Genomic DNA, 14806 nt, shown 5'->3' with positions numbered 1-14806 from the left:
GTAGGCAGCACTGTCTGTCCTCATCCTAAATGACAGGGTAGTTCTGATGCAGGAAACACTGTCTGTCCTCATCCTAAATGACAGGGTAGTTCTGATGTAGGCAGAACTGTCTGTCCTCATCCTAAATGACAGGGTAGTTCTGATGCAGGCAACACTGTCTGTCCTCATCCTAAATGACAGGGTAGTTCTGATGCAGGAAACACTGTCTGTCCTCATCCTAAATGACAGGGTAGTTCTGATGCAGGCAACACTGTCTGTCCTCATCCTAAATGACAGGGTAGTTCTGATGCAGGAAACACTGTCTGTCCTCATCCTAAATGACAGGGTAGTTCTGATGCAGGCAACACTGTCTGTCCTCATCCTAAATGACAGGGTAGTTCTGATGTAGGCAGCACTGTCTGTCCTCATCCTAAATGACAGGGTAGTTCTGATGCAGGCAACACTGTCTGTCCTCATCCTAAATGACAGGGTAGTTCTGATGCAGGCAGCACTGTCTGTCCTCATCCTAAATGACAGGGTAGTTCTGATGCAGGCAACACTGTCTGTCCTCATCCTAAATGACAGGGTAGTTCTGATGCAGGAAACACTGTCTGTCCTCATCCTAAATGACAGGGTAGTTCTGATGTAGGCAGCACTGTCTGTCCTCATCCTAAATGACAGGGTAGTTCTGATGCAGGCAACACTGTCTGTCCTCATCCTAAATGACAGGGTAGTTCTGATGCAGGCAACACTGTCTGTCCTCATCCTAAATGACAGGGTAGTTCTGATGCAGGTAGCACTGTCTGTCCTCATCCTAAATGACAGGGTAGTTCTGATGCAGACAACACTGTCTGTCCTCATCCTAAATGACAGGGTAGTTCTGATGGAGGCAACACTGTCTGTCCTCATCCTAAATGGCAGGGTAGTTCTGATGCAGGAAACACTGTCTGTCCTCATCCTAAATGACAGGGTAGTTCTGATGCAGGAAACACTGTCTGTCCTCATCCTAAATGACAGGGTAGTTCTGATGCAGGCAACACTGTCTGTCCTCATCCTAAATGACAGGGTAGTTCTGATGCAGGCAGCACTGTCTGTCCTCATCCTAAATGACAGGGTAGTTCTGATGCAGGCAGCACTGTCTGTCCTCATCCTAAATGACAGGGTAGTTCTGATGTAGGCAACACTGTCTGTCCTCATCCTAAATGACAGGGTAGTTCTGATGCAGGAAACACTGTCTGTCCTCATCCTAAATGACAGGGTAGTTCTGATGCAGGCAACACTGTCTGTCCTCATCCTAAATGACAGGGTAGTTCTGATGCAGGCAGCACTGTCTGTCCTCATCCTAAATGACAGGGTAGTTCTGATGCAGGCAACACTGTCTGTCCTCATCCTAAATGACAGGGTAGTTCTGATGCAGGCAACACTGTCTGTCCTCATCCTAAATGACAGGGTAGTTCTGATGCAGGCAACACTGTCTGTCCTCATCCTAAATGACAGGGTAGTTCTGATGCAGGCAGCACTGTCTGTCCTCATCCTAAATGACAGGGTAGTTCTGATGCAGGAAACACTGTCTGTCCTCATCCTAAATGACAGGGTAGTTCTGATGGAGACAACACTGTCTGTCCTCATCCTAAATGACAGGGTAGTTCTGATGCAGGCAACACTGTCTGTCCTCATCCTAAATGACAGGGTAGTTCTGATGCAGGAAACACTGTCTGTCCTCATCCTAAATGACAGGGTAGTTCTGATGCAGGAAACACTGTCTGTCCTCATCCTAAATGACAGGGTAGTTCTGATGCAGGCAACACTGTCTGTCCTCATCCTAAATGACAGGGTAGTTCTGATGCAGGCAACACTGTCTGTCCTCATCCTAAATGACAGGGTAGTTCTGATGCAGGAAACACTGTCTGTCCTCATCCTAAATGACAGGGTAGTTCTGATGGAGACAACACTGTCTGTCCTCATCCTAAATGACAGGGTAGTTCTGATGCAGGAAACACTGTCTGTCCTCATCCTAAATGACAGGGTAGTTCTGATGCAGGCAACACTGTCTGTCCTCATCCTAAATGACAGGGTAGTTCTGATGGAGGCAACACTGTCTGTCCTCATCCTAAATGACAGGGTAGTTCTGATGCAGGAAACACTGTCTGTCCTCATCCTAAATGACAGGGTAGTTCTGATGGAGACAACACTGTCTGTCCTCATCCTAAATGACAGGGTAGTTCTGATGCAGGCAGCATGGTCTGTGAGGCTAAATTCTAGATTACACATTGTCTTTAAAGTGCAGTGTAATGATGGGCCAGGTTTCTCTCTCTCTCTCTGTGTGTGTGTGTGTGTGTGTGTGTGTGTGTGTGTGTGTGTGTGTGTGTGTGTGTGTGTGTGTGTGTGTGTGTGTGTGTGTGTGTGTGTGTGTGTGTGTGTGTTTTCAGTGGGCTGTAATGGCAGCTTGTGCTCTCAGGGGACAGATGAAGGACTATCATGATGAAGTTGTCTGTCTGTGGGATTCCTTACTCACAAACACTCACATACACACGTATAACACACACACACACACACACACACACATACACACACTACATGTATAACAGCCTCCCTGCCACTAAACGGTCCCCATGACTACACAGGGTTTGAGGAAGAAATGTATATTTTCATCTTCATAGGCAAATGATAAGCTGTCAGAAATGTGGGACATGGTAGAATCACGGCTGTGATTGTCAGCTAACTGGATTCTCCTCACGCCCCCCTCCCTCTCTCCTCTCTGACTCAGTCACCGCTCCACCCAAATTGGGATTTTTATTTGCCGCTTGTGCACACCTCATCTGACACACTGCGCGCTTGTGGCTCTTTCCAGATAGGCTTCCCTCACTGTTGCTTTTTGTCATTCTGTCCTCTCCTCTCTTCTCCCCCTCACATTCTATCAGCTCATTCCTTACAAGTGGATTAGATTTTCTCTTTCTATCTATCTCGTTCTCTCTCTTCTCTCCTCCTTAAAGACGAGAACATTAAATCAAATTAGGGTCAATGGTGCAGTGTGTGAGCTAATCCCTCCACACACAGAGGCTTAGGAGATGCACCTCCTGTTCCCAGATATTATTAAAAGTGAACTGTGAAAAAACAATTTCCCATCAAAGCCCAGAGATTTAGGACCAGAGAGAGAGAGAGAGAAACACATCAGGAAACACCATCAGATACACAGGATAAAACCCACTCTCAGTCAGACGCACACATCCATAATGGATGGAATGTAGTGAATGGAATGGTATCAAACACATGGAAACCATGTGATAACCATGTCACAATATCTGATGTAACGTGTCATAACCTGTTATAATACGGTCATAACCATGTCATAATATCTGACGTAACGTGTCATAACCTGTTATAATACGGTCATAACACTCATGACATTTTTTGACCTGTTGTGACATATATTGTGTTATTTTATGGCTGGTTATGACACCTACATAAGTGTCAAAACCCACCAAACCTAACACACAAGGAAAAACATTCCATGACATCATAGCCTAAGTATTTTATTTTATTTTATTGACCATATTAAATGATCATTGTAATTGCACACAAAATGATGTCAGACATGCACTTACCCCAATGCTCTGCTGATGACTGGGATGAATGCAGAAGGAGATTTCAGGAGCAGGACAAGACACCCTCTTTTTGACAGATGGCCTATCTGGCTTATGTGATTATGATGGTCATAATGCTTCTTGAGTGTCAAAGTGTATTTTCTTAGTCCAAGTAAAGTGACACAGGATGGTCATAATGCTTCTTAACAGTCTCATAAAGTGTATTTTCTAGAGTTATTTAAAATATGATGAATAAAATATGAATGTAAAGAATTCACAACAACAAAGGATTTAAGAAACAAACTTTAAAAGTTGTCAGGGAAAAAAACTCATTTGAATAAATGTGTGTTTTGACACTCTTATGTAGGTGTTATAACCAGCCATAAAATGACCCAATATATGTCACAACAGGTGTAAATATATTGGTCTTGACAGTGTTATAACCATATTATGACAGGTTATGACAAGTTATGTCAGCTATTATGACATGGTTATGACTGTGTCATAACGTGTTGACACTGGGTGTCAAGTAAAGTAAGTATTCCCGATGTGTCTGATACCGATGTGTCTGATACCGATGTGTCTGATACCGATGTGTCTGATACCGATGTGTCTGATGCCGATGTGTCTGATACCGATGTGTCTGATACCGATGTGTCTGATACGATGTGTCTGATACCGATGGGTCTGATACCGATGTGTCTGATACCGATGTGTCTGATACCGATGTGTCTGATACCGATGGGTCTGATACCGATGGGTCTGATACCGATGTGTCTGATGCCGATGTGTCTGATGCCGATGTGTCTGATGCCGATGTGTCTGATACCGATGTGTCTGATACCGATGGGTCTGATACCGATGGGTCTGATACCGATGTGTCTGATACCGATGTGTCTGATACCGATGTGTCTGATGCCGATGTGTCTGATGCCGATGTGTCTGATACCGATGTGTCTGATACCGATGCGTCTGATACCGATGCGTCTGATACCGATGTGTCTGATGCCGATGTGTCTGATACCGATGTGTCTGATACCGATGCGTCTGATACCGATGCGTCTGATACCGATGCGTCTGATACCGATGCGTCTGATACCGATGCGTCTGATACCGATGCGTCTGATACCGATGCGTCTGATACCGATGTGTCTGATACCGATGTGTCTGATACCGATGTGTCTGATACCGATGTGTCTGATACCGATGTGTCTGATGCCGATGTGTCTGATACCGATGTGTCTGATACCGATGTGTCCGATGCCGATGTGTCTGATACCGATGTGTCTGATACCGATGTGTCTGATACCGATGTGTCTGATACCGATGTGTCTGATACCGATGTGTCTGATACCGATGTGTCTGATGCCGATGTGTCTGATATCGATGTGTCTGATACTGATGTGTCTGATACCGATGTGTCTGATACCGATGTGTCTGATACCAGTGTTGCAGACACCTGTCGCCATTCTCTCTGTCTCTGTCTCTGTGTGTGTTGTCTGTCGCTCACTGCTGATCTCTCTGCTTCCACAGGGCACTTTACAGAAGTTTGTGGACGACCTGTTTGAGACCATCTTCAGCACGGCCCACCGAGGCAGCGCCCTGCCCCTGGCCATCAAGTACATGTTTGACTTCCTGGATGAGCAGGCTGACAAGCACAGCATCCATGACCCGCATGTCAGACACACATGGAAAAGCAACTGGTGAGACACTGGCGACATCTGGCCTTTTCTGTTGTTTTACTGTGTACTGTGCTAAAACAGGTTAACATTGGAAGTGTACTGCAACCCCCCCCCCCTACACACACACACACACACACACGTGTAGAAACACAGACACATGTACACTCTTGTATACACACACACACACACACACACACGGAAGTTTATCAGAGAGAAGATGGCACTGCCCTAAATATGTCTCCCTGCTCCACCACCACCTCCATGCCTACTGAATGAACCATGGAGTGTGTGAACAATCTTCATTAAATCCAATGACGAAGAGCTAATCCCACAGGCAACCAATCAGGGCAGCCAGCTCTGACATTACCATGGTGACCGACCGGGAACGAGCCGCCCGTAGTCGCCTGGGCGAGGAAACCAGGGGAGGCTAGGTGAAGGAAGTGGACTCCAAATGAATACCCTCTGATTAATTTAGACCTGTGTCCCCCTCCTGAAGGGGTGGCAGGGTTAAATAACCTGGAGTGGATTAGAATGAGGGAGAGAGGAAGAGAGGAGGAGAGGAGGGGGTGGAGGAGAAGAGGAAATGGACTCAGTGGGAGTTAAACACCACGCTAATAACTCATTAGCCCCTGGCCTTCGCCATGGTCCCATCATGCATCACTCAGCTCCGACCCAAAGGACCATGGGGCTGGGAATTGATTTGTGGGGCAGTCGTCCGGAGGAGAGTGGAGAGAGAGGGGGAAAGAGAGACTATTTACTTCATGGTCCTAATTTGTATCCTTCCCAGTGTCTGCGTTATTGCACCATTTGCAAAAGAGCGTGTTAAGTGTTTTCCAAGAGCTCTGTAGGTCGCTCTTACAATAGACATTAATGGAATCACTCTCGCAAGAGGGGAAACGTTAAACAGTCCTTTAATATAACATACTGGTAACGCTTACACAACGCTTACACAACGCTTAGTGCCTTCTGCACCCAGCCAGCTCAGAGCACCATGTCCCCTGTTCTACACCAAGCAGTGGGGACATATCCTTCAAACCAGATTATTAAATACACCCAGCCAGCTCAGAGCACCATGTCCCCTGTTCTACACCAAGCAGTGGGGACATATCCTTCAAACCAGATTATTAAATACACCCAGCCAGCTCAGAGCACCATGTCCCCTGTTCTACACCAAGCAGTGGGGACATATCCTTCAAACCAGATTATTAAATACACCCAGCCAGCTCAGAGCACCATGTCCCCTGTTCTACACCAAACAGTGGGGACATATCCGTCAAACCAGATTATTAAATACACCCAGCCAGCTCAGAGCACCATGTCCCCTGTTCTACACCAAGCAGTGGGGACATATCCGTCAAACCAGATTATTAAATACACCCAGCCAGCTCAGAGCACCATGTCCCCTGTTCTACACCAAGCAGTGGGGACATATCCTTCAAACCAGATTATTAAATACACCCAGCCAGCTCAGAGCACCATGTCCCCTGTTCTACACCAAACAGTGGGGACATATCCTTCAAACCAGATTATTAAATACACCCAGCCAGCTCAGAGCACCATGTCCCCTGTTCTACACCAAGCAGTGGGGACATATCCTTCAAACCAGATTATTAAATACACCCAGCCAGCTCAGAGCACCATGTCCCCTGTTCTACACCAAACAGTGGGGACATATCCTTCAAACCAGATTATTAAATACACCCAGCCAGCTCAGAGCACCATGTCCCCTGTTCTACACCAAGCAGTGGGGACATATCCGTCAAACCAGATTATTCTCTGCCCTGTGTAATTCTCCAGCAGCAGAGATAGATTGAAATAATCCATCCTAACCTGAGATTGAAATTGAGAGACACACAGCTGTGTGTGGTTTCCAAGAACCCATCCTGTCATTGTCATGTCTCTGGGTGAGAGTCTAGACTATTTTCTGTGCTGCAGTTATTCATAGATATGTAGACCATGTTAGTAGACTCAATTAATGTGAGGCGTAGGTATAATAGTTCCTCATTAAAGGCAGTTTTTATTTGTTTAGGGGTCGATAATAGTCTATTTTCCTGTCAGCCATATTGTTTGATTCCCAGAAGCAGGCTGGTACAGGAAGAGCCTCTGACAGACAGACCTTTCATCATCACTCAGTCTAGTGCATGGTTGACTGTGTGATCATCCACCATGGTTGACTGTGTGATCATCCACCATGGTTGACTGTGTGATCATCCACCATGGTTGACTGTGTGATCATCCACCATGGTTAACTGTGTGATCATCCACCATGGTTGACTGTGTGATCATCCACCATGGTTAACTGTGTGATCATCCACCATGGTTGACTGTGTAATCATCCCACAGCATAGACGGCTGGTGGGAGGAGCTTTAGGAGGACGGGCTCATTATAATAGCTGGAATGGAATACATGAAATGGTGCCAAACATATCAACCACATGGAAACCACATGTTTGACTCTGTTCCATGAATTCCATTCCAGCCATTACAATGAGCCCATCCTCCTATAGCTCCTCCCACCTGCCTCCTCTGTCCCCCAGCATATGACCTTTACTTGCCCTCCTCATTACTAATGGTTTGAGAGAGAGAGCGTTTGTGGGGTGTGTGTGTGTGTGTGTGTGTGTGTGTGTGTGTTCATGCATTGTGCATCTGTTTAAATACCTGTGCGAGTGCATGCCTTTCTGCATCAGCGTGTGTGTGTGTGTGCGCGCGTGCGTGCGTGTGTGTGCGTGTGTGTGTGCGTGTGTGTGTGTTTGAGTAAGACTCCTAGAGCTCCTCCAGATGGTATCTTTTGGATCAGCAGTCAGTGTGTCGACATCTCCCTCTCATCCTCTTTCTTCAGTGTGTGTCCCTTCAGCAAGCAGCGTTTTAATGACCAGCTTCTAGAGCAGACTGGCACACACATGCCCACATTGCACAGCACACACAACTCATCTGTGTCCTTAATCACATAAACCCACCACCACACTCTCCCAATGACAGCAGCAGACAGGAAGACACATCCCTCTGAAGGTTGACAACGGAGATGTTACAGTGATATTACACTAAATCACATTCTCCATATAGACATTACATTCTACTTCTACCCAGCCTGAAGTACAGGCTCCAGTATGAGTACCAGAACCATGGATCAGTATTGATCCAAGATAACACTGTTGTTTGATTTGATTTGTAGATATTGGGTAAATATTTACCTTTAATCCGTCCTGTTTCGGTGGAAACCAAGGAATTCGTCCTGCTGATGTTAGCTAGGCCAACACTCACTAGCCATGACAATGACCATAATGATAAAACATTTTATTTGAAGTGCTTTTCAAGAAGTCCAAAGTCACTTTAGGGGGATTGGATGGTAATGGAACCACAAACAAAAACCATTGACCTCAAAGTTCAACAACCCATACAACTCCATGCACAATGACAACTCCGAACTGCCCGACAAAAATGTATAATTACATTTACAGGATAAACCATAGGAGTTGGCAGGACCGCACAAACAGTTCTGGGACCTGGCTAATCACTCACTAGGCCTGGACAATACTCTGTAGTGTCGTGCCTCAGTGCTGTACACTCTCTCCATCCCTGAGTAAAAGGGTTGTTCCTGTCTGACTGACCGTTGACAGATCACAGAGTCACATTCAGTATCTGAGTGAAGACTTTAGCTTCGTCTCTGTAAAGAAAAAAGCAGTGTCATAACTGCATTCAAACATCTTTAAAATACGTCAGAAGATGTGAATTCCAAGGGCACAGTTGCTCTCCATATACCCCCGTGTGTTGACTCATTGGATATGTTATATCTGATCAAACATCCAAGACAATGAAACGTTCCCCACAGACAACAATCAATGTAACGCTGCACAATAACCAAATACCACTTGGGCAGAAGTTAGATCTTCATTCATGCCCGTGCCAGCCTAGCCTGGGCTTCCATCCTGGACACCACAGTATGAATAACATACTTTACAGTTTGGAGAAAAGGCTTTACAGTTTGGAGAAAAGGCTTTACAGTTTGGAGAAAAGGCTTTACAGTTTGGAGAAAAGGCTTTACAGTTTGGATAAAAAGCTTTACAGTTTGGAGAAAAGGCTTTACAGTTTGGAGAAAAAGCTTTACAGTTTGGAGAAAAGGCTTTACAGTTTGGAGAAAAAGCTTTACAGTTTGGAGAAAAGGCTTTACAGTTTGGAGAAAAAGCTTTACAGTTTGGAGAAAAGGCTTTACAGTTTGGAGAAAAAGCTTTACAGTTTGGAGAAAAAGCTTTACAGTTTGGAGAAAAGGCTTTACAGTTTGGAGAAAAGGCTTTACAGTTTGGAGAAAAGGCTTTACAGTTTGGAGAAAAGGCTTTACAGTTTGGAGAAAAGGCTTTACAGTTTGGAGAAAAAGCTTTACAGTTTGGAGAAAAGGCTTTACAGTTTGGAGAAAAGGCTTTACAGTTTGGAGAAAAGGCTTTACAGTTTGGAGAAAAGGCTTTACAGTTTGGAGAAAAAGCTTTGCAGTTTGGAGAAAAGGCTTTACAGTTTGGAGAAAAGGCTTTACAGTTTGGGGAAAAAGCTTTACAGTTTGGAGAAAAAGCTTTACAGTTTGGAGAAAATGCTTTACAGTTTGGAGAAAAAGCTTTACAGTTTGGAGAAAAAGCTTTACAGTTTGGAGAAAAGGCTTTACAGTTTGGAGAAAAAGCTTTACAGTTTGGAGAAAAAGCTTTACAGTTTGGAGAAAAGGCTTTACAGTTTGGAGAAAAGGCTTTACAGTTTGGAGAAAAAGCTTTACAGTTTGGAGAAAAAGCTTTACAGTTTGGGGAAAAGGCTTTACAGTTTGGAGAAAAGGCTTTACAGTTTGGAGAAAAGGCTTTACAGTTTGGGGAAAAAGCTTTACAGTTTGGAGAAAAAGCTTTACAGTTTGGAGAAAAGGCTTTACAGTTTGGAGAAAATGCTTTACAGTTTGGAGAAAAAGCTTTACAGTTTGGAGAAAAGGCTTTACAGTTTGGAGAAAAGGCTTTACAGTTTGGAGAAAAAGCTTTACAGTTTGGGGAAAATGCTTTACAGTTTGGAGAAAAGGCTTTACAGTTTGGGGAAAAAGCTTTACAGTTTGGAGAAAAAGCTTTACAGTTTGGGGAAAAGGCTTTACAGTTTGGAGAAAAGGCGTTACAGTTTGGAGAAAAAGCTTTACAGTTTGGAGAAAAAGCTTTACAGTTTGGAGAAAAAGCTTTACAGTTTGGAGGAAAAGCTTTACAGTTTGGGGAAAAAGCTTTACAGTTTGGGGAAAAAGCTTTACAGTTTGGGGAAAAAGCTTTACCGTTTGGGGAAAAGGCTTTACAGTTTGGAGAAAAGGCTTTACAGTTTGGGGAAAAGTTAGGTTGTACGAAGGTATTGGCAGAACAATTGCCACAATGCAAACACAGCTCTCTATCGTCTCCTAGTGATAGTTTGTCAGATAAACCTGTATTGTGTCACATTCACTGAAATCTAAATATCATTATGGACCTGGCCCAGAAATGGAACGTGTGAAGAGACTCTTTAAATCTGACCTTTCCCCTCGGAAACCATCTAGACCTTAACCTAGTATTGGCCAGCTGCGCCAGATTGACGACAATCAAGACTTGCATCGCGGCGGTGTTAATATCCTTTGATCCAGCCGCTAATCCCAGAAGATTCGTCCAGATTAATTCAGAGTCATAATGCCAAGGTTTCCCTCGCCAAATCCTCTTTTGTTAGGTCGTACAGCAGGTTGGGGGGTAGGACATGTCGGGAGAGGGGTTATTCAAATTATTGTGTTTTTTTTCGCTCTCCTCCCTGATGTTGCACACACAGTCGCGTCATCCAAAACAATGCTGCCCAGTTAATAAATAAATACATATATATACATATGTATGAGAGAGAGAGAGAGAGAGAGAGATCTAAGCAATTCTCAGTCCTGTCTTTATACCACCTGATCCGTAACACACACTAGCACCTGTGCTACCTCCTTTCGTTCCAAGGCCAACAAATAAACAGACTTGTGTTTTGATTATTCTAGACAGGCATGGAATGGGCCGCATGTCTAAACAAGGCAATATGAACCGTGTTGGTGTGAAGCCCCCAGACACAGCTGGAAACCATGAAGCCCTGGCGTTGCCTGCTTTTAAGATTAGGGCTTTATTAAATCGCGTAAACATCAAATAGAACGCATCAGCAACAAGCCGTGTACTAGATTGCAAAGTGAATGGGTCCTCATTCCCTTCTGCCACTGAATGTGTTAGCTCAGACCGACCACATCCACCGGCTGGCTTTAACCAATGTGAGTTGTTGTATGTTCAGGGATGTAATCTGCTTGGATTTGGATTTGAACAATGATTGTTATTTAAGTCTAAATGTAGAAAATCACCTTGATGTCTTCTGTTTCATTTGTTGTGTTCTATCACAGAGAAGCATTCCTAGAAATGTACCTAGTGTATGTTATGGTAATAGACTGTTCTCTGTCCCCTGTAAGGCCAGGGTGTCGTGTTTACATGATGTCTCCTCTATAGCCCACCTCTAAGGTTCTGACGTTCCAGGATGACATGATATTCCCTAACTCTCTCTGTCTCTCCCCAATAGCCTACCTCTGAGGTTCTGGGTGAACGTGATCAAGAACCCCCAGTTTGTGTTCGACATCCACAAGAGCAGCATCACGGACGCCTGTCTGTCTGTGGTGGCCCAGACCTTCATGGACTCCTGCTCTACCTCAGAACACCGCCTGGGCAAGGACTCCCCCTCCAACAAGCTACTCTATGCTAAGGACATCCCCAGTTACAAGAGCTGGGTGGAGAGGTGAGAGGATGATGGGATGGGTGTGTTGTTTGTGAGGTGGGGGGGTGGGGGGTGGTTTGGGGAGTTTGTGCACTGTGTGTGTGAGGTGGGGCGGGGGCTGGTTTGGTGTGTGTGAGTTGGGGGGGCTGGTTTGGGGTGTGTGTGTGTGTGTGTGTGAGTTGGGGGGGCTGGTTTGGGATGTGTGTGTGTGTGTGTGTGTGTGTGTGTGTGTGTGTGTGTAACTACAGCATGTCTCTCTCTCTTTTCCAGTTTCTATATAGACCTACATGTGAGCGTAACATGAGAGGGCAGTTCATCATGTGGTTCTGTCGTCCTATAGATGTCTGCCAGCCATTTTGTCCATAAACATCCCTGATAGACTGTAGTCTTCCCCTTGTCTCATAAGTACACACAGTAGGGCTGTAGTGTTGTGATCCCTGGGCCATGGAGGAGACTCCAAATGAAAACCCACTGGGAATGGATGGCAGTGCCTCCTAATGCTGGAGAGGTAGAGGGGCACAGACAGAGAGCCACAGTGAGTTCTCTGTCCTGCCCAGGTACACCCATGTGTGTGTGCAGTTAGGAGATTACTACTGCACAGCAGTGGTGGTGGTCATTTGTCCAAATTAGAGTTGTATTACATTTATTTGGTCGGCGGTAGAGTGCTGAATAAAAGATGGGCTTGTGAAGCGGTCCCAAAGTGTTTCTGTGTTAGTGCTCAGCGCTAGCCGCAGGACAGGGATATACTGTATGTGTGTGTACTGTATGACTGAAACCCAACGATCGGATTCATCAGGCTGAGTGTATGTGTGCATGTGTGCTGGGACACTGTGTGTGTGTGTGTGTGTCAGCATGTACTTGTGTGTTTTATATTAACGGTGCATGATCTATATGATCAAGGCTCCAGCCACCCTAGTCATAGACTGTTCTCTCTGCTACCACACGGTCAGTGGTACCGGAGCGCCAAGCCGAGGCCCAAAAGGCCTCTGAACAGCTTCTACACCCAAGCCATAAGACTCCTGAACAGCTAATCCAGATCCCTCTTTTACGCTGCTGCTACTCTCTGTTAATAATTTATGCATAGTCACTTTAACTCCACCTACATGTACATATTACCTCAATTACCTCAACTAACCGGTGCCCCCACACATTGACTCTGTACCGGTACCCCTGTATATAGTCTCGCTTGTTTATGTGATGAATACAATTTGATTTGCTCTTATAGTTAGTCCCAGTGATCTATAGATGGGTTAGCTTATAGTTAGTCCCAGTGATCTATAGATGGGTTATCTTATAGTTAGTCTCAGTGACATCTAGATGGGTTATCTTATAGTTACTCCCCTTCAGAGGATGGTTGCTTATGGTTGTTTGCTGCTTTAAATATGGATGAGACAGTTTAGCATAAGGACTTGATCAATCCACAGCGCTGTAGAGCATGCGCTACAGTGCAATAGAAATGTACAGGCAGTGTTCCCACGTTAGCTGAGACTGCATTCACAGTAAACCCTGCATATGTGGGCTCAATAGGAAATTATCTTTCAAATTCAATCGCGCTATAACACTGAACTTCAGCAATACAGATTGAAGCCCTTAGTCTTCATGAGGCTTGGCAGTCGACGGGACAGAGGTGTGTGGAGTGTGATTGTGTGGATTTGAGTAGGGCTCAGGTAAGGATGCTTGGTTGTGATGTGTTGCAATACAAAGGTTCAATGGGCTTACTGTGTGTACAGTAGTATCAGACCATCTGTGTCATTATCTCAGTTGACCCAGGTGCTATTCATTATTTGGACAGGAAATGTTCAATTCAAATAGCTGAAATACTCAATCAACCTCAGATTAAAAACAAATAGGGTATACAGGCAGAGATTCTACATCACGGGAGGCTGATGAGGGGAGGATAAAAACACACAGGGTATACAGACAGAGATTCTACATCACAGGAGGCTGATGAGGGGAGGACGGCTGATAATAATGTCCAGAACAGAGCAAATGGAATGTCATCAAACACCTGGTAACCATGGAAACCATGTGTTTGATGGATTTGATACCATTCCTCTGATTCCTCTCCAGTCATTACCACGAGCCTGTTCTCCCATATTAAGCTGCCACCAACCTCCTGTGTTCTACATGTTGACATTCTCAGAACCAAACCGCAATTGTAAAGACGGGAATCATGGGTAGTGTAGTTCTCTGTAAAGATGAATCACTACTATTTAACTAAAAGCAGCCGTGCCAATCTAGAGGTTGTTAAGCTTCATATCAATGTGTTCCTGTTAACGTTCCTGTTAGCGTTCCCTGCTCTTTGCTTGCGACTTGGGCGCGTGAGGTGATTACTGATAAGGATCCGTTTCACAGGCTGAGTCTGACCTGCAGCTAGTGAGTAAACTGTGGACGTGTCATGTGGCATTAGGAGCGGGAGATGCTGACGGGGTTCGGCAGCCGTGAGAGATCGGGAAAGTGATAAGATTCTAATCAGAGACTTCCTGTCCACACTGAAGCCATGTGACGGTCCTATTACCTGTGGACCAGTTGGCGTTTATTTCTGAAGCATAAAAGTCTGTGAAGGAAGTATTTATGTCTAAGGTCAGGAGTTTTTGCAGAAAATCCAATTAGCATCCACATGATTCTGAGATGTAATGTTTCTATAGGTGATGTTTAGTTGATCAATCCATATTTTGTGAGATCTAATTTAGTGTAATTGTAGTATGATTAGTCCCTCCACGTCAATGACATCAATCTTAATTAACAAATTAAATCTCAAAATAGTGTGTATAAACCCGGATCAGGATAGGCAAATTAGATCTCACA

At 44.8% G+C, this 14806-nt stretch overlaps 1 protein-coding gene across 2 annotated transcripts in view; it reads left to right on the top strand.

Annotated features, from left to right (window-relative positions):
• The window catches only part of LOC110510810 (plexin-A4-like), a 482439-nt gene that overhangs the window by 453022 nt on the left and 14611 nt on the right, over positions 1-14806 (top strand). For both annotated transcript variants that reach the window (XM_036957067.1, XM_036957066.1), the window contains exons 29-30: positions 5097-5266; positions 11807-12019. In XM_036957067.1, coding sequence (XP_036812962.1) covers positions 5097-5266; positions 11807-12019 — 383 coding nt within the window. The remainder of the gene's footprint in view (positions 1-5096; positions 5267-11806; positions 12020-14806) is intronic.

This window comes from Oncorhynchus mykiss, chromosome 21 (genome assembly GCF_013265735.2).
Source record: "Oncorhynchus mykiss isolate Arlee chromosome 21, USDA_OmykA_1.1, whole genome shotgun sequence".
Classification (NCBI taxonomy): Eukaryota; Metazoa; Chordata; class Actinopteri; order Salmoniformes; family Salmonidae; genus Oncorhynchus; species Oncorhynchus mykiss.
This window is presented reverse-complemented; position numbering and strand designations above follow the sequence as displayed.